The sequence below is a fragment of the Sander vitreus genome, chromosome 22 (assembly GCF_031162955.1).
Source record: "Sander vitreus isolate 19-12246 chromosome 22, sanVit1, whole genome shotgun sequence".
NCBI lineage: Eukaryota > Metazoa > Chordata > Actinopteri > Perciformes > Percidae > Sander > Sander vitreus.
The window spans coordinates 12,440,007-12,462,939 of record NC_135876.1 but is presented as its reverse complement, the minus strand read 5'-3'; the positions used below and the strand labels follow the sequence as shown (position 1 = coordinate 12,462,939).

The following is a 22,933-nucleotide window of genomic DNA, read 5'->3' as shown; positions in this document are numbered from 1 at the left end:
TTAAGCTTTACATTTCCAATTAACAGGGCAAATGGTAGACTCTGTTTATCAGGTGATTGCAGAAATAGAGAAGACTATTTAGATTTGAGTTGTCTTGCACAGAAGCATCTTTTCATAAATAATTCCCCTGTGTGGAAAAACTTACCAAGAGGATTCAAGCTTTTGTAATTACTGCAGTGAAACACAAAATGTTTGAACTTGTTTTCCAGGTCAGATGGCGTCCCTACCATGGTGAGCAACAAACCTCTTTCACCTGCTGCAATTTGCATCAGTGGTTTTCTTCTCTGGTTGCCACACACTCTGTTGCATGGTCAGAAAGTGTGTCCCCCTCTAGTGGTTTCACTCAAAATGAAGTGAGAAGCTTGACACTTGCAGAGGGCCTTCTCTGTTAAAAAAGTGAATTTGATGAAGTTTCACATCAATGAGAATTTTCTTTTTTTTAAATGAGATGGAAAGTTAAACATGTACAGGCAAACCCCTTACCCATCATACACAATATTTGGACCTGATTTACATGCCCTCTTGGTGTATAACACACTGATTTAAATACAAACTGTCAATCTATCTCTTCCTGTCTACTGGAGTGCCAGTTAATAGGTTGCGCCTGGATTAGTGAGCCACGCATGAGAAGAATGGGACACTATGAATAGAATAGCATCCAGGACAAGGCTGTTCATATAGGCTGATTGTGTCTGGACAAATCCCTCCTAAGCTGCCCTGGGATGCATCCTGAAACTTAGATGGAGAGGAAGACTAAAGTTTAGTCCTTTGTGATAGAGACAGAGAAAGTGAGAGTAGGTTTTTATTGTGCTGTCACAGCTTTATTGCTGCAAGAGCGTTATAATCTAATAAACCTTTCCCCCTGTTTCACAATTTTTTTGTTTTATTGTATTGTATTTAACATCGACAATGAACAATACATTTACGGCACCAGATATAGCTAAAAGCTGCTGCAGTAGCTGAGATGCCACCAGTGATGTGCAGGTTGACAAAGTATTATGATAAACACCAAAAATATGATGTTCTGGGTATTAAAAATCTACATCAAATGTTCTTGATTTTTTTTCTCTAAAATTAAGAGACATTTGTGGAAAAAGGTTAGTTTGAGGTACCTGGCAGATGCATCTGCATCTTGCACACTCTATTAGGCTCCATTGTAAGAGTCGGTTCACTCAGATTATGAAAAAAACAACTCCTTTTTTGCTTTCACCTCAGTCTCTCAATCTATTTTTGCCAGTAGAAATGTAGGTAGTCAGAGCGTTAAAAGGTCACTTTATTTAAAAAATTCAACAGCAGCATCTCTTCTGAGACATAGTGTCCCAGTTTATCCGGACAAGCCACATACCACATACTCATAGTCACTATTTCTTCAAAGTTCCATTGAAGTAAAGTCTGTAGATTATTTAGAGTACTCTAGACAAAGATGCATTGCTGTTGAATTTTTTAGATGTCATTTTTAAATGCTGTGAGCGCCAAAAAATGTAATTCCATTTACCTCCATTCTGTTGCAGGGAATGCAGACATCTCAAAGATGGATATCTAAAAAAGTCTGGGCACATAAAACCAACACTATGCGCACAAATCGGTAAAGACCACCCTTTAAAAAAAAACAAAAAAAAGCATCAATATGTTTTCTTTGGTCTTTTGTTTGATATCACATTTCATGCAAATGTTCATACATTTCTAACACTATAAAGGCAATGCATTGTATCTGATCCTGAGGACCAGAGATGTAACAGTAGCATGCTCCCAAGCTGTTTCCTCATTGCGTCTCTGCAGAGTGTCACTGCTGGTTGGCCACTGTCTATCTGTTTAGCAGCTGATTCTGATGCTGCATCCTTTGGATTAAGAAACCAGTCAGACAATCCGACTACTTTGTTCAAAATTGTGCTTCAGTGATATAACAATTGTTTGTGTACATTTGTTGCAGAATGCAGTAGCTAGGCTTTTGACAAACTCTAGATAAAGAGAACATCAATGCCTCTTCAGTCTGGATTACATCAGCTCCCTATTCATTTTTTATTTCAATTTTTTTGAAATTACTTTTTAAGCCCTACATGGTTCACTTCCATTATATCTGATCCTTCAACTCCTTATTCTGCACCAATACCCCTAAGGTCTGGCAACAAAATGTTGTAATTATGTTAAGTTCCACAGTCCAGGTTTGTTTTTTTTGAAGACAAAGGGGAATTATGCTTTTCCTGTTTTGGCTCAAACTATGTGGTACAAACTCACCCTTAGTATCAGATCAGTGGAGTGAGTCTGTATATTAAAACCCTCTATAGGCTGGTATTTTCTATAATGTATTACTCCAACAGTTTTAAGTTGCTCCTTTTGCTTTTGTTTCTATGTTTGGCCATTCCCTGAAATTTTTGTTTTATTTCATGGTATTGTATTTTATATTTATTTTATGCAGGGTTTTTTTTTATTTTGAAAGGTGCAATATGAATAAAGTGTATTTACTTAGCATAGGCCCACTTAAATATCAGTGGACTAAATTGACACTCAATTGAAAAAGCAGCATACATAGCCTACAGGAATTTCACCAGTGTGAGATTAATAAAGTCTACCTTATCTTACATCCATAGACTGTTAATATTAAGGCTTGCAGACTTTGCCGCCCTCTGGTGGAGTGTGTCCTGCGGGAGGAGAGGGCGCAGCTCCGGTTGTTATGGTGAAGCATTTCCCCAGAGGGCTGGCAGGAGCAGGAGCAGGAGCTGGGGACAGCAGCAGACCTGCAACTTTCAGTCAACTCAACAGGTAAGGTGTCGCCACATTGTTTTCTATCATTTCACGTCGATATTGTACACCCTGCTCGGTTTAACTTGTGTCAGTCAAAGTAAATTGTCGTTGAGGCGACGTAACGTTTAATTCACTTCACGTTAAACACCAGCACGACTCTGGCTGTCGTGTAGCTGAAAAGTAGGCTAACCTGAGGCTAAGGTAACGTTAGCATGACACAACATCAAAGGTAGCCGACTTTATCGCTGCTCAACAAGTGTTCTTACCATTTTAACAATTAAGACACAGGCAACATGCTAGGGTAAACCCGCCGGTGTTAACTTGATCTGCACCTGGACACGATTAATGAAGCCAGGTAGCTTAACGTTAAACGAACTGCTTCCTGTCAGATCACCTGTTGAGCCTGTCTGTGGACCACAAGGTAGGTTAGCTAATCTGTTGCTCACAGTTAATCCTACACAGAATGGGGACAAGAAAAGCAAACGCATCTGTTGTCGCTGTCTTTTTATTTACTGTGATCGTGCCACACTGTTAAAGTAAAAAGTTACATAGAAATTTCCGGTATCTAATCTAGTAGCTATATCACAGGTTCGTGATAGGGCAATGAGTGCAAAGTACTATCAGGTACAGGCTGACATAAATCTACAGGATGACTTTTGTAGTACAAGCTGCTCAGCTAGCTAGGTCATTGTCAAATGGGTCCAATGCCAGCCAGTGCTATAGTCCTGTTGTTATATTATAAGGTGGGTGGGGAAATTATATAAAACGAGAGCATGCAGTTCAAATAAACAGTTTTTATAGCATGATTATTGTATTGTTCTTGTGCCAACTATTATCTTCTGTAGGGCTGAAACAAATATTGGATTCATCAAGTAGTCATTTGACAGAAAATTTATCAGCAATTATGTTGATAACATTGTCGTTTCATACCAGTCATTTATTCAGCAAAAATGCCAATCATTCTCTGGTTATAGTAAGGTTGCTGTCTTTCTTTGTCATGATTAAACTCACTCAATTAGTTGATTGATCAAGAAAATAATGAACACATTAATTGATAATGAATTGGTTGCAAACCTAATCTTCTATGGAGATATGTTGTAAGTAAAGAAATATTGATTTTTGTTTGTCTTGGTGCTTGTTTTCCCTCTGATGATCACTGACTGCAGGATATCTATATCCTGAGGCTACTCACTGACTATTTGACTTGAAACACTGAATCACTGACTTATTAACCTAAATAAATTCACAGTCATCAATTCTTGTCAAGCCAGTCTTGCGGTCTTGTTCACAAGTATTTCCATGTGTGATCAAAGTACTTCTTCAATAGCATTTCCCTGTATGATAAAATATTTGCAGGTTTCACAATATAGGTCAAGATTAGCTTGTGTAGACCCCTTAATAGTCTTAATATTTCAACATTGTACTTGAATTGTACTTGGGTAGCAGTAGCTCAGTCAGTAGGGAGTTGGGTTGGGAACCGGAGGGGTTGCTGATTCAAGTCCCCATACGGACCAAAGTATGGTGGTGGACTGGTAGCTGGAGAGGTGCCAGTTAACCTCCTGGGCACTGCCAAGGTTCTCTCTTGAGCAAGGCACCGAACCCCCAACTGCTCAGGGCGTATTTCCATGGGCAGCCCCCTCACTCTGACATCTCTCCATTAGTGCATATAGGTACTGAGCATGTGTGTGTAATTCAGGCCTGAGTGTGATGTATATAATTAACCGAGTGAAAACATTGTAATTTCCCTTGCAGGATTAATAAAGTATACATTATTATTATTATTATTATTATTATTATTATTATTACTTATACTCAACCATTGTGATCTTGCACTGAATTTAGATCCAAGGTGTGCATTCTCCATTGCGGCAACGATAGGTTATCTCAACTGAACAAGCACTTATTCTGTAGAAGGACAAAAACCTGAACTTCGTGTGTAACTTGAGTTAATCATTATAAAAAGATTTCTTAGTCATCCTAATATAGTTTTCTTTCTTCATGATAAGATAATTCCAACAAGTCAAATGACTCAAGCAGTTTTTTTTAAAGGTCAAACTGAAACGTTTGGCTCTCTGTTACATTCCTCCTCTTGTATAAACTCCCCCTTGTTTTTCGCTGTCTTTTTGTACTAAGACATTTCTTTACCATCACATGTGTTTTAAATGTGAGAGATTCTGCCTGCAGATGTTGTATACATCATCTCATCATGTGGCACTATTTAAATATTCTTTATCCCTATTTTTCTCTCCACCTCTGTGCCTGCATGACACGACCCTACTTCCTGATTCGAAGCAGTCAGTGGAGTAACGTCTGTCTCCTCCCCATCCTTCCTCCTCCTGCTCATACTTTCCTCTATCTCCTTCACATTCTTTCCTCCACATCCTCTTGCCCTTTTATTCCATATCCTGTTCTCCAGAAAAATCAGCAGCTCTTTGTCTATATATCCTCCAAATCTCCTTTATATCTCCATTAAACATGTACACTCTCTGTTTTTTCCCATGCTCCCTTGCTCTCTCCCTACTCTGGCTACTCTGTGGCATTACTGAGATTGCTGAGTGCTTATATGGAGCAGCTCAAACCATGACACATGACAGGACTTAAAGTGCCCACCTCTTCTCAAGTAGATCCCCCTCCCACTCTCTTTTGCAGTCATTTGCATTCTGTCCTTCCCACGAGGGCTGCAACTAATGTGAGGATTATTTTCTCGATTCATTGATTACAGTTTGGTCTATACTATGTGCCAAGGTGTCATCTTAAAATACTTGCGAACCATTTAAGCTCTACTTCCTTTATACGTTAATTTTAAGTTGCACATTAACAGAAAACAAAAACAAAAAACCTTGTGAATATTAGGCAGGCAGTTTAGGTCACTTGGCATTGGTTCAGATAGCATATGGGATCATTCCAGAATTATCTAGCAGCTTTGACTCAGCATTGTTTGTTTCAATCAACAGGAAGGTTCCGCAGGTCACATCAAACAGCACACTGGGCTGCTGGTCGTACATAACAACAGCTGAGCAATGTTATTTCATGATGGCAAACGATGAATGAAGCAGCACATAGCGCTGTTTGCCTATTTCCAGTATAACCAGATTCAGGGCTGAGCACACATTTTTTGTGTTGTGTTCTTGCATGTTCAAGCACAAGCTTTTACACTTCTCTTAATACATCCATAGGTAACACCCACTTGATGAATGTATGAGCCTCAGTTTGTTTTAATACTGGTCTACTCATTCCAGCTGTTGAATGATATATTGATGTATATGTTTCTCAGCAGCTGTAGACAGCCCTTCCTGTTAGGTCATGAGGTGGAAAAAGTCGACAAATGTCAGATTGATGCAGAGGCATTTTTCCAAAGACACAAAATGTTTAGTTGTATTTCCCACGTGTGCGTGTGGTGCCGTGCCAGAGTTTGTATAATATCAGTGATCTCGCCTCGTCTTTTCCCGTCTGTCTGGGCTCTGCCTGACTCACAGAATCACAGGGCTCTTACACAGTTTAGCCACCAACAAATTCCCCATTCTGCATTTGTGCAGGGGCTTAATTTATAAGGGACAAAACTAACTCAGACTGATGAATTGCTAGCTTAGCACACACAAGTTAGACCACAAGTTCTCATCGACCTTAGGGTACAGACTGTTGATAAGAGCTACATTTGTCAGCCACAGACAGATGAATGAGGTAAGATCTCAATATCACAATGTTGACAATTAAATTTTTTTGTTGTATTTTTACCCTTTACTGTTGAATTGATTGAATTACTTTCACTCAAAGTAAGGAACCATATGTTATCGTTATGTGTGGGTTTATAATATAATGTTTATAATATAGTTTGCTAATAATAACCTTTGATGTATTGTTGGTGTTGAAAAAGCCATTTTGGCTTCATTTGTGGTGGTTTGTTGAATATTTTCAGCAAATTCCAGATTTAGAAAAGAAACTCAGGCTTTTTGATTTTGAGCATCTGACTTTTAAACCTGATTGAATTGAATCACTGTTGTTGTGCTGGGAATATTTTAGCATGGCATTGTGACCACAACCAACCTTAATGTACCCAGAAGTGTGTGTGTGGGTGTGGGTGTGGCGAGTGGGTGTGGGTGTGGCGAGTGAGAGATGTAATTTAGCTCCGGAGCGAGTAGCGACTCTAGAGTCATAGTGAGAGAAATAAAGTGTCTCCCCCGTGCTTTCTGACCACGGTGGGAAATCTGTAGCAGGAAAAGTCAACCATCTCATTGATTTCATGTTGTTTATGGAGAAGGAGAACCAGGAAATGTGTCGGGGGGGGGGGGGAATGTAGTATCGCTTTGCCAAACCCTCCTCCAAAGCGCGCTGAAGGAGGGTCTGGCTACTCCACATAGCATTCCAGGATGGGAGGAAAACATGCTCTGGTTTATTGGCATTTCTTAAAACCAATCAGAATCGTCATGGGCGGTGCTAAACTCTGCACAAAGCCGCTGCAAAATAGTTGTGCGAGAGAAAACTCAGATTGGACAGATAGTCTAGCTAGCTGTCTCAATATACCATGGAGAGATCTGAGAAGCAGTCAACAATAGTCCTCATAAATCCACCGAATTTAAAATTCCAACACAAAGAAAGCGGAAGGAAACGGAAAATACATGCATCCGGCGGAATTTCCTGCAGCACCGGCGCAATCCCCGAAGTGGAACGCGAAGGATATAGACAAGGGCGGATTGGCCATCTGGCATACCGGGCATTTTCCCAGTGGGCTGGCGTGCTTTTTGGGCGACGTCAGGCTACGGCGTAGGGTCTGGCGTAGCGTAGGTCCGTGTCTCCTCGTACTTGCGTAGCCACGCCATAGATGTTACACAGAAGCATAAATAACTCTTCCAGTTTGCTGCTTTAAGTGAGGTAGAGTAGGCTGATTAGTGCCAGACAGCAGGCTGAGACTGACTGAGCTGCTAATCTGTCAGACCAAGACACAGGCCTTTAACAACTATTACATAATTGTCTAACTGTCAATTTTTTTTACATATTCGCGGTTTCTTTGTTTAACCTCAATTAATTGCTAACATTAGCTATGGTCTTAAGGCGTTTGACTGGTAATTGTTGATTTTGTTTAGATATGCCAAATTGTAATTATATAAGTGATTATTGGTCGGACTATATGTTTTTATTATTATTTGAATTGTTAGTTGTTGCCACTTGACCCTATTCACGTTCATAGCAGCAAAAATGACAAGGAGGGATACATTTGGGAAAAAATGTTTTATTATAATAAAGAGTTGTGGTTTACTTTCTAGACTGTGTATTTGTGTTATTACATTATCTGGGTCACATAACAGTGATATATAGCCAAAAGATGTAGGCTATCCTGGAATTCATTCAAAACTTCAATTTGTTTAAAAAAGTAATACGTGAATACATATTTTTGAATTTGACTGAAGGAGACAATTATATTGTTGATCGCAATTATTTCTGAGACAATTGTACAGCAAAATTTGGAATTATTACAGCTCTACCAAGACAACAATCTCATGCTGAGAGGCTCTTGAAGCTTTTATTTATTCTTTTTCACCACACCCTGGCTTTCACTTTGTTTATTTACGCCCAAATGATGGCCTGCAACTCCAACTCCAAGAGGCTACTTTCAGACTGCTCTCAACTGTCAGGCCAGAGCACATACGGTTCTGAAGTTAAAGGTTATAGTTAAGAGAGAGAAAAATAAGAACACATGGCACTTTTGATGCAAACACTTGTGTTAAGTATTGGTTTACACAGACAGAGCCCACAGAGGAGAGAGAGAGAGGATGAGTTGTTAAAGGCTCCTACGCACAGCCGGAGTGTTTAACAAGTTACACAGATACACACCAGTAGTATGCTTTCAGGTAGTTGTCAGCATCACCCCCAACGACTTCATATTGCTTGTTATTTACATTTGAATACGTTTATTTCATGTATGTGTTCTTGACTATGTAAAAATAAAATATTTGCTCTAATTCTTAAATTCATCAAATTCAGTGCTGTCTTTCAGCTGTCATGTAGACCCCCAGTGCTGGGTCTAACCTGTTTAACCTGATCCGGCGGGGAAGTCATTTCAGTAATCCAAGTGTACTCAAGTTTATCGAGGATTCGTTACTTTCAGCCCTATTTGATACTACTTTCATGTTTGGATACATAATGTTGTGTATAAGGATTTGTTTGGTGGTGAAAATTCTGGTTTGCAGTCCATCACTTCTGAGTCAGTGTGGAAGCAATGACAGTGTGTGGTTCATATACAGTGGGGAGAACAAATATTTGATACACTGCCGATTTTGCAGGTTTTCCCACTTACAAAGCATGTAGAAGTCTATAATTGATATCATAGGTACTCTTCAACTGTGAGTGACGGAATCTAAAACAAAAATCCAGAAAATCACATTGTATGATTTTGAAGTAATTAATTTGCATTTTATTGCATGACATAAGTATTTGATACATCAGAAAAGCAGAACTTAATATTTGGTACAGAAACCTTTGTTTGCAATTACAGAGATCATACGTTTCCTGTAGTTCTTGACCAGGTTTGCACATACTGCAGCAGGGATTTTGGCCCACTCCTCCATACAGACCTTCTCCAGATCCTTCAGGTTTCGGGGCTGTCGCTGGGCAATACGGACTCCCTCCAAAGATTTTCTATTGGGTTCAGGTCTGGAGACTGGACCTTGAGATGCTTCTTACGGAGCCACTCCTTAGTTGCCCTGGCTGTGTGTTTCGGGTCGTTGTCCTGCTGGATGACCCAGCCACGACCCATCTTCTGCAAAATCGGCAGTGTATCAAATACTTGTTCTCCCCACTGTATATAGACAGTAGTAGAGTCCTGTTTAAGGCATGTCCAGGGAAGAATATTAGTATATTTATATTACTTCCTGCTACAGTGTGTGTGTGAAAGCAGAGCTGGTGTACTTCCATGATGATGGTGATGCCTGGATTGTAGGATTGGGTCGACCTGACAGTTAAACAACAAATAAGTGTGTTTATTTGGACCTGTGTTCTTGGTAGGACGTGATATGTCTTTCATGTTTGTGTACATGGACTAGCCATGTCTCCGCTTCTGTCTCAGCTCCATTTCCCCGATACCCTGCACTGATTGGCTTTGGCCGAGATTTAAGTTGTCTTGCTCGCTCTGCCAAAATGGCTAATTAGAAGATATTTGTTTGTTTGTTTGTTTGCATGCAAATGTATCATGAGTGGGAGAATGAGAGTAAGTTTGACTTTGCATGTGTGTATGTGTCAAAGTTGGCCTATATGTAAGCAAGCAGGGGTCGGTCAAAAATGTAAATTTTGCACCTTTAAAAAAAATTAACTATTAAATTAATAATTATTAAATAATAAATTATTAAATATTTTTCCTCCTTAAAACATCTAAAAACATTTTCAGTGCTAATAAAATGCATATTCAGTTTTAGTTGGTCAAATCAAATTACCCTTACAAAATCATTACTGGCATGGTGGGATGCTGTTTTTTTGTGTGCAATTTTTTGTTGCTGCTGTGTTTTTAAGGCGCTGACACACCAACCCGATTATCGGCCGCCGGACAGTCTGGCGAGGTCGGTGACTTGAGTCTGTTCGGTGTGTTCCGTGCCGTCGTCAGTTGGAGGAGCTGTCTGCTTTAATTTGGGCCAATTTGACCTGTTGAATCGGCCAGTGGGCAGTCGGACTCAATGACCAATCTGATTGGTGGAGTGCTAGCCCTTGACTAGCGAAGCAGTGCACGTATGTTAAAACACTTACTGGAAATGACGAGCAGGATGAGCGTGACAAACGCCTCTCAAAATCTGACGAAAATCTTTCAAACTGACCTTTGTCGATCAACAAAACAGACAGATTCAGCAACTGCATGGCCCGTTTCTCGCTTAAAATGTTTTCAGAAACACGTTTCGGTGAACTATTTTCGTAAAATACGACATCGTATTCCGAACGAGCCGCCAATATGGTCGGCTTTGAGAAGTCAGACCCATGTGACGCGTTCGTCATTTCCGGTTTTCATTTTTTGAGCGACAGTACAGATTAGCGCCGCCTGCTGTTATGGAGACATATTACGTCTCACGCACGAGCAGAATATACACTCAAGTCGGCATCGCTTTGGTGTGTCCGAGGTACTTTTTGGACCGACGGGAGCCGAATGATCAGTCCGACTGCCTTTTCTGCCGACGGTCAGCCATCGGGCTGGTGTGTCAGAGCCTGTAATCAAAGGCCTCATGGAGGACTTTGCTCTTGTAACGCAAGATTCAAGATGTTCATCTTTCATGTTCAATGTAAATAAAAAGGCATAAAAGCTCCATTATCCATAAATCATCATTAAAAAAACAAAATATTTTAAAGAAGTAATCAAAAATATAATCAAGTAATCCTTGACAATTTTACTATAATCTAATTGCAAATCTTTTCAAACGCAATTTGTGTTGATTATAGTTACTTATTTTTGTAATCTGATCATGTAATCCTGATTACAGGTAAACCGTTACTACCCAGCCCTGTAAGGGTGCATGTCTCGTAACTTTTTCCCGTTAAAATTTTACTTTTTGCAATATGTAAGCCTATTTAGTGTTGCCACTTACCTAACCAATGACCCATGAAATGATTTTAGAGATCCACATTCTTTGAAGGCTCTAATGCCTGATTTATGCGATGTACCAGCAAATCGATGTACCAGCATATTAACAGGTATAATCTACCTTGGTTTGCTGACACAGCCTCTGTGAGAAACGCTTAAAGGAGTCTATGGCTTTTAAACTAAAAAACTTGAGTTCTTGATGAGATTTTTGTCAGTCAAGTAAATCCAGAATAAGATTGTTTGAAACATGATATTTGGACCAAAGATTGTTCAAATGGACAGATAGAAAAGATCTGTGTTGGTTGTTGCTGTCATTTAGATTATCCGGATGCTTTTAACACAGGGCCAGAAATTAGTTTATATGTAAAGGACTTATCGGGTCAGGGTGGAAACACTGTAAACCGGTTTAATTGTCATGATCACATGATTGGCACTAAAAGAAAAGTAGATGGAGACAATGGAACAGCGTCCCATTTCAGTCTCCAAGCTACTTTATGTACGTTTGTAGTAAGTTTATTTTAGATGTAGAACACAGAAATCTCATTCACTTCTAACAGAACTTTATATATTTCCAATAAAGGCAGCCCTTATTGTCACAGTGGTCACAGGTAATATTACAAATCAAAGTAAGGTAATATTACAAATCCACATCAGGCACACTATGCCAATGCAAGGCCATCAAATGAAAGGAGAGATTTTCTAAAATTCCTGTGTGCACATGTCATTAAAATGAAGCGGAAACGACATTTAACACTGCTTGCTTGTTATAATCCATTCATCTGAAATGATAATGTACTCCAGTCAAACAATATAGTTAGCATTGGATGAGTCTTGTTTGCCAAAATGTAAAGATTTATTGAATTTTCTGATTTGCACAAATCAACAAAAGTGCAGATGACCTAAGCGGTCGTATTTTAAGTTGCAGATGACTCAATCCGTTTTTGTTTATGTCTGGGTCTGTTTGCAAGCTATTTTTCACTTTTGTATTTGACATGAACTCTAATAAAACACATTTTGTTATATTAATAAAGTCTGAGTCATCTGAAATATGAGTCAAATGCAGAGAATGAATTCTTTAAAAAAAAATGAGTAGTTGAATTTGTGAGCCACACAATACTAACATTTAGGATTGGGATCTTTACTCCACTGATCTTTCAGATTGTGTCTAGCATTATCCCACTAATGCAGCAGTTAAGTTCCTGCAGATATTTTCCCTATTTCTCCAATCCTTTCTCCCTTTTAAAGCCTCTTAAAATGCCACAAAACATGTTCCCCTTTTCATTTGTTAACTGTGGTTGAAAACACCGACCAAAAATAGGTCAGGCTACTAGGACTAGCCTTAATTGTTCCTTAAGGGTTCCTTAAGGGTTCCTTGTTTCCTGTTGACCTTTTAACAAGCACATGGACTTTGGACACCATGTTTTTTTCTTGTAGGAGGAAGACAGGTTGAAGAATTTACCACATGGATTATTGGCATTATAAATTAACCTTACAGCATTCATCATCCATGTATGATCCTGTGCATTCTTAGTCCATGTTTATGTATTGTTTGAATGAATGATCCATGTAGTAGCCTGCAGTCTATGGGGGAGAATTAAGCTTCAAGCCTCAATCTAAGGAAATCCTAACATTGTAGCTAGTTACAGATATCGGTAGTTATGCTGCAGATACTACATGTTATTCTTTAAGTAATATTAGTGTCTCATGTAATAGTACTACTTTTAAATAAGTCACCATTTACAAAAGATTTATAATTTGTAACTACTGACTTTATGGTTAATAACTCGTATACTAATGCTATATATATATATATATATATATATATATATATATATATATATATATATATATATATATAAGCCATCAGTAAGAAAAGGTTTTGGGGTTGCTGGATTGTGAAAAATCCCATTACCTGGTTTCTAAACTCCTCCAGCAGGACACTTCATTTATATTTCTTAGATAGTTAGTTATTTAGTTCATCAGGTAAACATTTTAATTGACCATGTGCCTTTTTGGAAAAACCTGAAAAGTTACTGGACTAAAATAAATGTATTAACAACAATTAACACGTATTAGTGTACGTAACTGCATTATTACCAAACGGGATAAACAGCAGCCAGAGATAATTCTTAATAGTGGTTTATAACTGGACTATAAACCATTAGTAAATGATTTGTTAACCATAGTAAAGTCATTAGTTAGAACTTTTAAACTCTTTATATAGTTGTACCTACCAATTGTATTGACTTGCTGCTCGGTTTGCATCCCCACCAGTCCAGTTATCAGCCACCAAACAGAGTAGATGAATCACCAGGTGGAACTTATTCCACCTGGTGAAATTTGGATGCTGGTTGATCTAGATGTCTCTAACAACCTACAGTAAGTTCCATGTGATTATAGTTTTAGCAGGCTACACTAGAATTGTATTATTTTAAATTCATCTGTTTTTATTCAAACATCTGAAAATGAAGCACAAAAGTCAACAAATGGCTTTATTTGTTGAGAAAGAATCGTTGGAAAACTCCATTAAATGTAATTTGTTAAAAACAATCTTAAATCTGTTAACTGGGATATAAACCAAACCCTGTAACTGCTACCTGGTTGTTATGAATCGTCCTGCATCCGTTTGCTGTGTAATCTGCTGATTTATAGAGCGCTGTGGTCTACCTCCCAACTTCTCAGGTAGTTGGCTGCTTGCTGCAGTGGCTCTGTGGCCCAGGACTACTGTCTTGTCAGTCACTCTCTCTATCTCACTGAGTGCATCTAGTTAACCTTCCTCTCAGCGCTCACAGGCCCGGGCCTAAATAATAAATGAGTAGCCTGGAAAGAACCAAGTGCGTGAGCCACGTAACTCGCCTGGGAAGTTAACGAAAGGTAACAAGAGCAAGGTTGCCAGAGTTAGTACTTAAAGCACTGAAACATGTCTCATACCAGCTATTTAACCGGTTCTCCACCACATCACTCTCTCAGTCTTGCCCCGTGTGTATGCCAATAGCAGCAAAGTGTGTGTCGTGCTGCAGCGTTTGTCAATCATTAATGAAAAGCCTCCCAACGTCTCAGGTTTCCTTCGGGACAGGAATGGGAGAGAAGGGAGTAGGTGGAAGGAGCTCAAGGGTTGAAGATAACGGGTTAGGAGAGCAGCGTGTGTACATTATACTGTAACAGCACTCACATTTTCTTTTCCTGCCTTTTCCCTTACAGTTTGAAGACAGAAGACAATGTTGTTGAGGGACGGATCATTGAAACCTTCGTTCACAGCGCTCTTCTTCTGAAGACCTGCCAAAAAAGTGCAACAACAACAATAAGAAGGAGAAGTTGACTTTGGAATAGTCTCAACTCACCACTATGGGATACATTCATCCTGTCACTTAAAGTAGGCCTTATGTAAATCCTACAGATGCCCCTTTTTGTTGTTGTTGCTTAAACTCACTACTTCTTCCTACCATGTGGATTTCTTGTCCACTGGCACCATATACTCACTATTGATTCTCAAGGTCTTGCCCCTCTATTGGATCCAATTCTTGGACACAGTCACCACCACTTTGGATTAGAAGCTCAGATGGCGCATCCAACCTGGAGAATAGTTTGACTCTGCCTTTCTAGCACTACCTTTTCTCTCTCTGTCTCTCTTTTCCCTCAGTGGATCATTGGCCACGGCCCAACAGTTGATATGGATGGGAGAACTGACAGTTGGTTACAATCCACAGCTTGGATGATAATGTTTTGGACATCTTTCTCTATCCTTTTCCCCATTACACCATAAGAGTTGTTATCATGAAAGACGGGAAAGAGACATTGCAAAAATTCTACATGTTGCTTACTTCTGAAAGCATGGTGATATCTGTCACCTGATTGCGCAACATACGTTGTTTTGTTTCATCATACTTTACATTTTTGCTGCTTTGTCCATACATTTACAGATAAACTGCATTATCTGTTTGTGCTCTTCCACAGGCCCTAACGTAGGCCTGTTTGGCCTTACAGAAGGGCCTCTTTGGGAGGCATAAAGGAAGTATATGATACATTTAGAAACCTGAAACATTTTATATTGAATATCCTTTTGGACTAAGAGAAACAAACAGTAACAGAGAAGCCACTGTGACAGTTCATAGTGTTGTGGTGGCATGGCATCAGAGCACAGCGAGCTGCTGGCTGAGATGGCCACAATCGGGCGTCTGAGTGCCACCGAACGCCTAAAGCATGCCCAGAAGCGGCGCACTCAGCAGCTGAAAGGATGGGCGCAGATGGAAAAGGATGCAACACGAGGGTCAAGGGCCAAAGCAGATAAGAAGAAGCCCCGCACCACCAAAGTTACGTTCCCAAAGGCCATCACCCTGCTAGATGCAGCTGCACGCAATGACCTGGACGAGGGTTGGTAGAAACACACACACACTCTCTCTCTCTCTCTCTCTCTCTCTCACAGAGAAAAGTCATTTAGAGAGCCTTAAATGTTGTGGACTGAAGAGCTTTAACACTAATCTTTAATAAATTGGAAGTAAATCAGTCAAGAGAACTCAAGACAGGATGACAAGTGATTTCAGACTATTCTAAAACAGACTAATGCACAACCTTCCTGCCTAGACCAATCAAACTCCTATAACTTGTAAAAGCAGCCTCACTCTAAAAGTCAGGGGATACTATGACCTCTACATTTGGCTCCTTTGTCTTGTGTTGCTGTTGGCCTTTCCTGAGACATAAAGCCCTTATCAGCTGGTGCATTGTGCTCCGTAAAATGTGATTCAAAGAAAGTTTTTCATGCATAATTTATACTTGATACGTCAAACTTAATTGTAATGAGAAAGGCGTTTTGTGTTCAATCGCGTTATTGTGAGCTGCAGGATCAAGGCTAATTATTGTGGCAAACATTGTAAGTTAACACACACACAAACACACAGACACGCACCCCGCATGGGTATCATTTCTTAATATATTTAGGGCAGACAGATATGTGCCAAGTGTATATGTTTATGTTATGTAGGTGTTTGTGTTTGTCTATAATGTCAATGTGTATGCTTGTGTTGCTTCTAGTGAGGGAGCTACTTAACAGTGGTGTCAGCCCAGATCTGGTCAACGAGGATGGACTGACAGCTCTACATCAGGTACACACACACACACACACACACACACACACACACACACACACACACACACACACACACCTAGCGTGAGTTCACGTGCTGGATGTCCCTCTGCTTCCGCTCTCTGTGTGTTGCAGTTCTCAAACTCCCTTCACTTCGGGAAACAACAACATACTTCGAGCTAGCAAGCTACACGCTGAAAATGGCAAGTTTTAAAGGTAATCTGGATCATGCAATAAGGAAGGTCTGCTTAGTTCTTTCAGGGAATGATTGTAAAGATTTACAAAGAATATGTTTACGACATTTACTATCTAATGTTTTGGAATCCATTGGTGGGGATTGCTGTGGACGAAGTAAACAGCGATACACTGGTAAGAGCAAATTACATTTAACCATGTATCCAGCTAATTTAAATAGCTCACATTACTCTATTGTGTTAGCAGTTAACAGTTAACTATATTTAATATTTTATGTGGCTTTTTCTTTTGCGCGGTGCAAATGTTCCACCAAAACAAGTTCCTTCCTTGACCATTTTGCAGAGGCACCGTCTATGTGTCCGGAGCTTATTGCCGCCCAAGACGATTGATTTGAGTGTTTTTTTTTCTCCTATCCCAGAATGTATCTGTGGTGTAGCCAAACATTACTCCACAGCGCTGTGGAGATAGGTCTGGCAATGCGAGAAAAAAAAAGACAGGGAATCAAAATGTAGCCCCTGTGCCACTTGTGTGCCCCACCTAATTATTCCCTTATACTCATCAAGCACTTCACTCACAGTGCACCAGAAAAACTACAACGTCACACATACTGTACACACACAACTGCCTGCATTTAGGCCATTTAAGTGCCTACTCAGGTACCCACTCACAACAGCAGCTTACACAAGCACAGCCTTGCAATAGATGGGACAAGGTTACCCATACAGTTTAACACCAACACTTGACCGAGTATGTTTATGTAATGTGTGGTCACAGCTCTGAGCTCACCAAGTAATGTTTCCCTTTATTTTGTCTGAACCGTAACTTATCTTAAGTTAGTTTACATCCGTTTACAACACACTGATTCATTCCCACCATTTTAGTTTGAGGGCCAAAGAGTGTGGGCAACTTGCTTAGGGTTACATTCCTTTCCTGGACATGCACAGTCAGATTTAAAAGAAACCATGATAATATTCCTGTGTTTTGTTTCCCGTGACCTTGAAGGACACACATCTATAGCTACACACAGATCTTTACAGTTCAGATGGCCACTTCTCTTGTGTCATTTATTTCTCTTTTATAAGTGACATACACATGCTACTATAAATTCATGGGAGGGGTATTTGAGGGCACAGAGAACTCTTTATGAAAGCAGTTGACTTTGCTCTTACTCTTGGAAAATGTGCTGTTTACACAGCAGAGGGCTGGGCCATGCAAGCAAATGTTTTCTTTTACTCAAGACAGTGTATTAGTTACCATAAATAATTATGCAATGGTCTATCCATGTCTCTTTATGCTTGTTTGCCTATAGTATAGGTTTTCTATCATTGTCTATGCCTGTTTTGTGCTGTCTGTTCTTCCTTTTGTATTCATACACATTTTCATACATGCAGTATCTACATCTGCTCTCTATTCTCAGTGCTGCATTGATGACTTTGTGGAGATAGTGCAGTGCCTGCTGGATGCTGGTGCCTGTGTGAATGCCTGTGACAGTGAGCTGTGGACACCACTGCATGCTGCTGCCACCTGTGGACACACTGGATTGGTGCAGCTCCTGATCCAGGCGTGAGTTTTCCCTTGAATTTCAGCCCCGCATTTATGCATCTGTCATATCATAGAATGTTTCTCCTGCTTCTGGTGGGTAATCCAAAGTGTAGAAATGAATGAGCTGATATATTGTGGAGTTTTGTCTCAACTGTATTATAATACATGTTGCTATATCCTTACATCCAGGCAAAGTGGAAATTTAATTTTAGACAAAAGTGTATATATAGACTGAGATCCTGCTTGAGACAAGTTTACATAAACAATGCAAATATGGCTGCAGCTTGACCTAATACACTTTGCAAGTGTATGAATATTCTTGAGTGGCTGAGCACATCAGGGTGTGTCACAGTATGGCACTCAAATCTGTGTGTGTGCGTGTGTTTCTAGTGGGGCTGACCTGCTGGCTGTCAATGCGGATGGCAACATGCCCTATGACCTCTGTGAGGATGAGGCCACCCTCGAGCTGCTGGAGATGGTTATGGCTGAACAAGGTCAGTAAGATGAGTCGAATCCAAGCTGCAGAAATTGTTGTAGTTTATTTTAATGGCATTTATTTAAAAGTAATGTAGTCTTCCTCTTAAAAAAGAAGGAACATGTAATATATTTCTTTCAAAGTTAACACATCTCCATCGTGTGTGTGTGTGTGTGTGTGTGTGTGTGTGTAGGGATAACTCAGGACCGCATAGATGAATGTCGAGGGGCTAAAGAGGCGGCAATGCTCGCTGACGTTCAGGCTCTGGTTCACAGCGAAGCAGACTTGAATGCACAGGACACTAATGGAACAGCACTGGTGAGACGGGGGCATGTACTATATACATTAAGAAAATTAAAGAAGGCCAGGGATTTTAATCATACTTATGATCCTAGGGTACATTCACAGATGTTTGAATAACCAATCAATCTCTGCCAAGAAATTACAGGCTAGACAAAGTCTGGACTTTTGAAATGAATGATTGGTGTATTTTGGTTAATTTTTCATTCAAGATCTTGAACAGGGAAAACACAAAGCTTACCTTACATTTTAAAAATCAATATCAAAACAAGGTAGTGTTATTAGTCAGCAGCTTAGTCAGTATCTTACTTTGAATGTCTCCAAAGAAGGTCTAAATCAGGAGTATACATGTAGTTTACATTTGCAGTAGAGCTTGCAGCAATGCTCTTTCTATTAAAGAGTTTGATCCCGTTTTCTAGCTTTTTCTGAATGCATTTGGACATAGTATTTTACTTTTAAGTGGTTTTTTTCTGGTGAATTTAGTAAAACCCAAACTTTTGAAGTGCCTCCCCCTAGGTCAGCACTTTAATGATCAATGTTGAACGTCTCTCCCAGCTCCATATAGCGTCTGCTAATGGCTACATGTCTGTGGCGGAATTATTGCTAGAGCACAGAGCTCTGGTGGAGGTGAAGGACTCTGATGGCTGGACGCCACTACACGCCGCTTCCTGCTGGGGACAAGTAAGTGCTGCACACGGACCAAAAGATAAGAACCTTCCCCTTTTCTTAAATGACCCATTAATAGGGTTCATTGTATGTGTTCCATAGATCCAAATGGTGGAACTGTTGGTGGCCCATGGAGCCAGTTTAAACACCAAGTCTGTCCTGGAGGAGACACCTCTGGGTAAGACCAGAAAGGCCTTTTTGGTCCTGTATTGCCTAATGGCAAAATTATGTAATTGACAGTACCTTTCACCTTTAGTGATATAATGCTAATCCCCTGCTTCAAGTGTAATACAGCCTCTTTTAGGAACTAATTATCCTGATCCATTCCTTAATTGTCTCTCAATTATAGCTTTCTTGTTAGCATCTTTCCTTTCATACTTTCCAGTGTCTAACCTTTGCTGCTGCTGCCATTTCAGACGTGTGTATGGATGAAGAGGTCAGAGCCAAACTGATGGACCTGAAGCACAAACATGATGCCATCATGAAGAGCCAGGACCGGCAGAAGGGCACACTGCAAAGACGAGCCTCTAGTACTGGCAGCAGAGGGTGAGAGGGGACACTAGGCCAGCGAACTCAAGGGAACCAGAGGGGGAAAAACATACACATAAAATTGAAGCCGGTTAGCTTCACTGTTCCCCTTTTCTATCGTTTGTCTGTACGTTGTTTGTACAGTAAGGTGGTACGTCGTGTCAGTGTGAACGAGCGCTCCAGTCTGTACCGGCGGGAGCACCACAAAGAGGCCATGGTGTGGCAGGAGCGCGGCCGACAGCCAGAGCCACATGACGACGACGAGGACAGACAAACAGACAATGAGCTGAACCAGCATGCCACCGTGGTGAGCGAGCTCAGTGTTGTAGAAAGAGAAAATTTTAAGAAAATGTGTCTGGTTATTGCTGTTTTTGTCACATTTTAGAGTTAAAGCTGATTAAACTAGTATGTGTTCTTTAAAGTTCTCTTTTGTTTCAGGTTGCTAGTGGTGGAGCCACATCACGTTTAGAGGAACTGGAGGCTGCAGACAGGAAAATCATGTCCAGCCTAGGTAATGGAGGCACCTCTGTTTCTCTGTCCTCCTCTGTACCTGGAGAGCTGAGGACTGGTGGAGGTGGTCTCATGGATCGCAGCGCCTCGTACCAGCTCAGCCCTGCATCTGGGTCAGGGTCTACAGAGGGAGAGGGGGCAGACAGTATGACTAGAGCGAAATCACACCATACCCTGGCTGACCTGAAACGCCAGCGGGCAGCTGCCAAGCTCAATAAGTACCCAGCGCCTCCCCCGCCGCTGCCCCCTTCCTTGGAGGAGGAGCCTTCTGTTGCAGTGGCCGAGGTGACAAACACTCAGGCCCAGCCAGAGCTCCAAATGACCCCCAATGCAGAGGAGGTAGCCTCCCCGAGCCAGGTGTACTTCACCCCAGCCAGCGGAGACCCTCCGCTGCTGAAACTCAGAGCCCCTGAGGAGGACCAGTCTAACAATAAGGAGCCTTGCTGTGGACTCATGTAGACAGCCTGGCACACACAAAGACGCACAATTTTTTTTTTTATTCTAGAAGGCACGGAACTCTCCAGATGCCTCTCCGTCAGCTCCGCAAAATGTATGCTGAATTGTCTGTTTTACAAATTAGTTGTGCTTTATATGGTTGACGTTACACGGTGATGGCCTGTGGCGATAAGTCCCTCATCAAAATCGGGAAATCAACTTTCCAGTCTCCTGCCGACTCTGCTAGCCTGGGCTAGCTAGCCTGCTGGCCCATGAAGTTTTCAAATGTAAACATCAGAGTAAACGCAGTAAAAGGGGAAGATGGCTAACAGCTACGACCTATGGCTACGATCCCGACTACATGGACAAGCAAGACCATCTCTGCGTCCATCTCTACATCAGAGTGGGCACCGAGGCAAGCGTGGAGGAATTAAACACCGACTGGCCATCTCTCTGCTGGGCATCCTGCTAGCCAGTGTGCAGGCGTCGGATGGTGAGCTAGGTGGCCTCTGTCAGTTTCCAGCAAGATGTCCGGAGCTATAGTGTCCTTTCGCCGAGACTTTGGCTGGATCCAGGAGTGCCATTTAACTAGGGGGACTATTTTTGTGTGTGCCGATCTGACGGCCACATTCTACTTAATGATGAATCATGCACAAGTTTAAGGAGCTGAGTGGATAACATTTCATTGGAATTGTATCTTGTACGATTTCATGTGACAAATACAATGGATTGATTGATTGACACATAGTGCCTATAGAGTATAGAAGCTGGGCATTTTACACTCCAAAAGTGGCAAAAACCTTTCAAAACAGAAATGCTTGAAATTAATCATTGAAGACTGTAAGTTAAGGCGACATGCCAACGAGGGGTTGATCTACACTGCATTTCAATGAACTGAAGTGCAATCTTTTTGCTTATTTCCTATTTTGCTTATCTTTTTTCAATATGATACACACTTTACACTAAAGGTCCTACCATTCACTGTTGCTCCCTCTTATTTATCGACTGACCCTCTGTTGGACGGCAGGTGTCCATCTAGTGACGCAGTGAACTACAGATTCCGGTTTTGCTGTCACAAGAAAATATTTACTTTCCTCAGTCTTTATTCAATACTTTATTTATATCTTACTACACCACTCAACTAAATTGACATTTCATTAAAAAGCCTTAGAATTGTGTAAAAGTTGATTTATCCATATAAAGCTGAATGAAATTGAATAGCTAATAATATAAGATGATCTGTTTTAAATTAAGAATGAGGTTAAAGTTCTGTTTTCTTCACTGAGTGCTATAAAGGGTACGTGATCTACATTCATATACATTTACATTATAAGCCAGTTTTTTCTGGTTGGGAGATTTCTTAGTCACGGGATAGTTTCAGTATACAGTAGAGCTACAGTACTCTGAATGTACACATTCACACAAAGATGAAAACAAGGACTGTTTCCTTGCTTGATTTTTTTCTTGGATTGAAAATATACTGAATTATTTTTTTCTCCAGTGCACAGAAAAGCCTACATTTCAATATTTCTAATGGTGCAATTTGTAAATTAAATGTTTGTCTCTAAAAGAATGTGAGATCATCTACAAATATTTAAATCAGTAGATAATTTACTCAGCCCATCATTATCATTTCTAGATTTCTGTCAATATTTCAATTTTTCTACCCTCTGAATGGAATCACATTATTTATTGGATCTGATACTGTATATTGCTGATGGTGTACAGTTCTATTTTTTAAAGATAAAAGTGTGAAGGCAAGATTGTGAAGGCAAGATATTTATCAAAGATAATATATAGTTCTATTGTCAAACCTGGTAATCTTGTCATGTGATTATTTGTCAAAGTTTGGGGCCTTCTTTAGTGCAATGCTTGCACAAAGTCCCACATGTAAATTTGGTGAGCA

The 22,933-nt window shown here is 40.4% G+C and overlaps 1 protein-coding gene across 1 annotated transcript; it reads left to right on the top strand.

The window, feature by feature from the left end:
• The first annotated feature begins 2,658 nt into the window (after positions 1–2,658).
• On the top strand, positions 2,659–22,848 carry ppp1r16a (protein phosphatase 1, regulatory subunit 16A). The gene is made up of 11 exons (XM_078280622.1): positions 2,659–2,760; positions 14,498–15,667; positions 16,325–16,395; positions 17,989–18,134; positions 18,504–18,607; positions 18,782–18,906; positions 19,444–19,569; positions 19,657–19,732; positions 19,971–20,100; positions 20,227–20,389; positions 20,521–22,848. Exons 2-11 carry the CDS (start codon positions 15,421–15,423, stop codon positions 21,049–21,051), a joined length of 1,719 nt encoding a protein of 572 aa, XP_078136748.1. The 5' UTR covers positions 2,659–2,760; positions 14,498–15,420; the 3' UTR covers positions 21,052–22,848.
• The last annotated feature ends 85 nt before the right edge of the window (positions 22,849–22,933 follow it).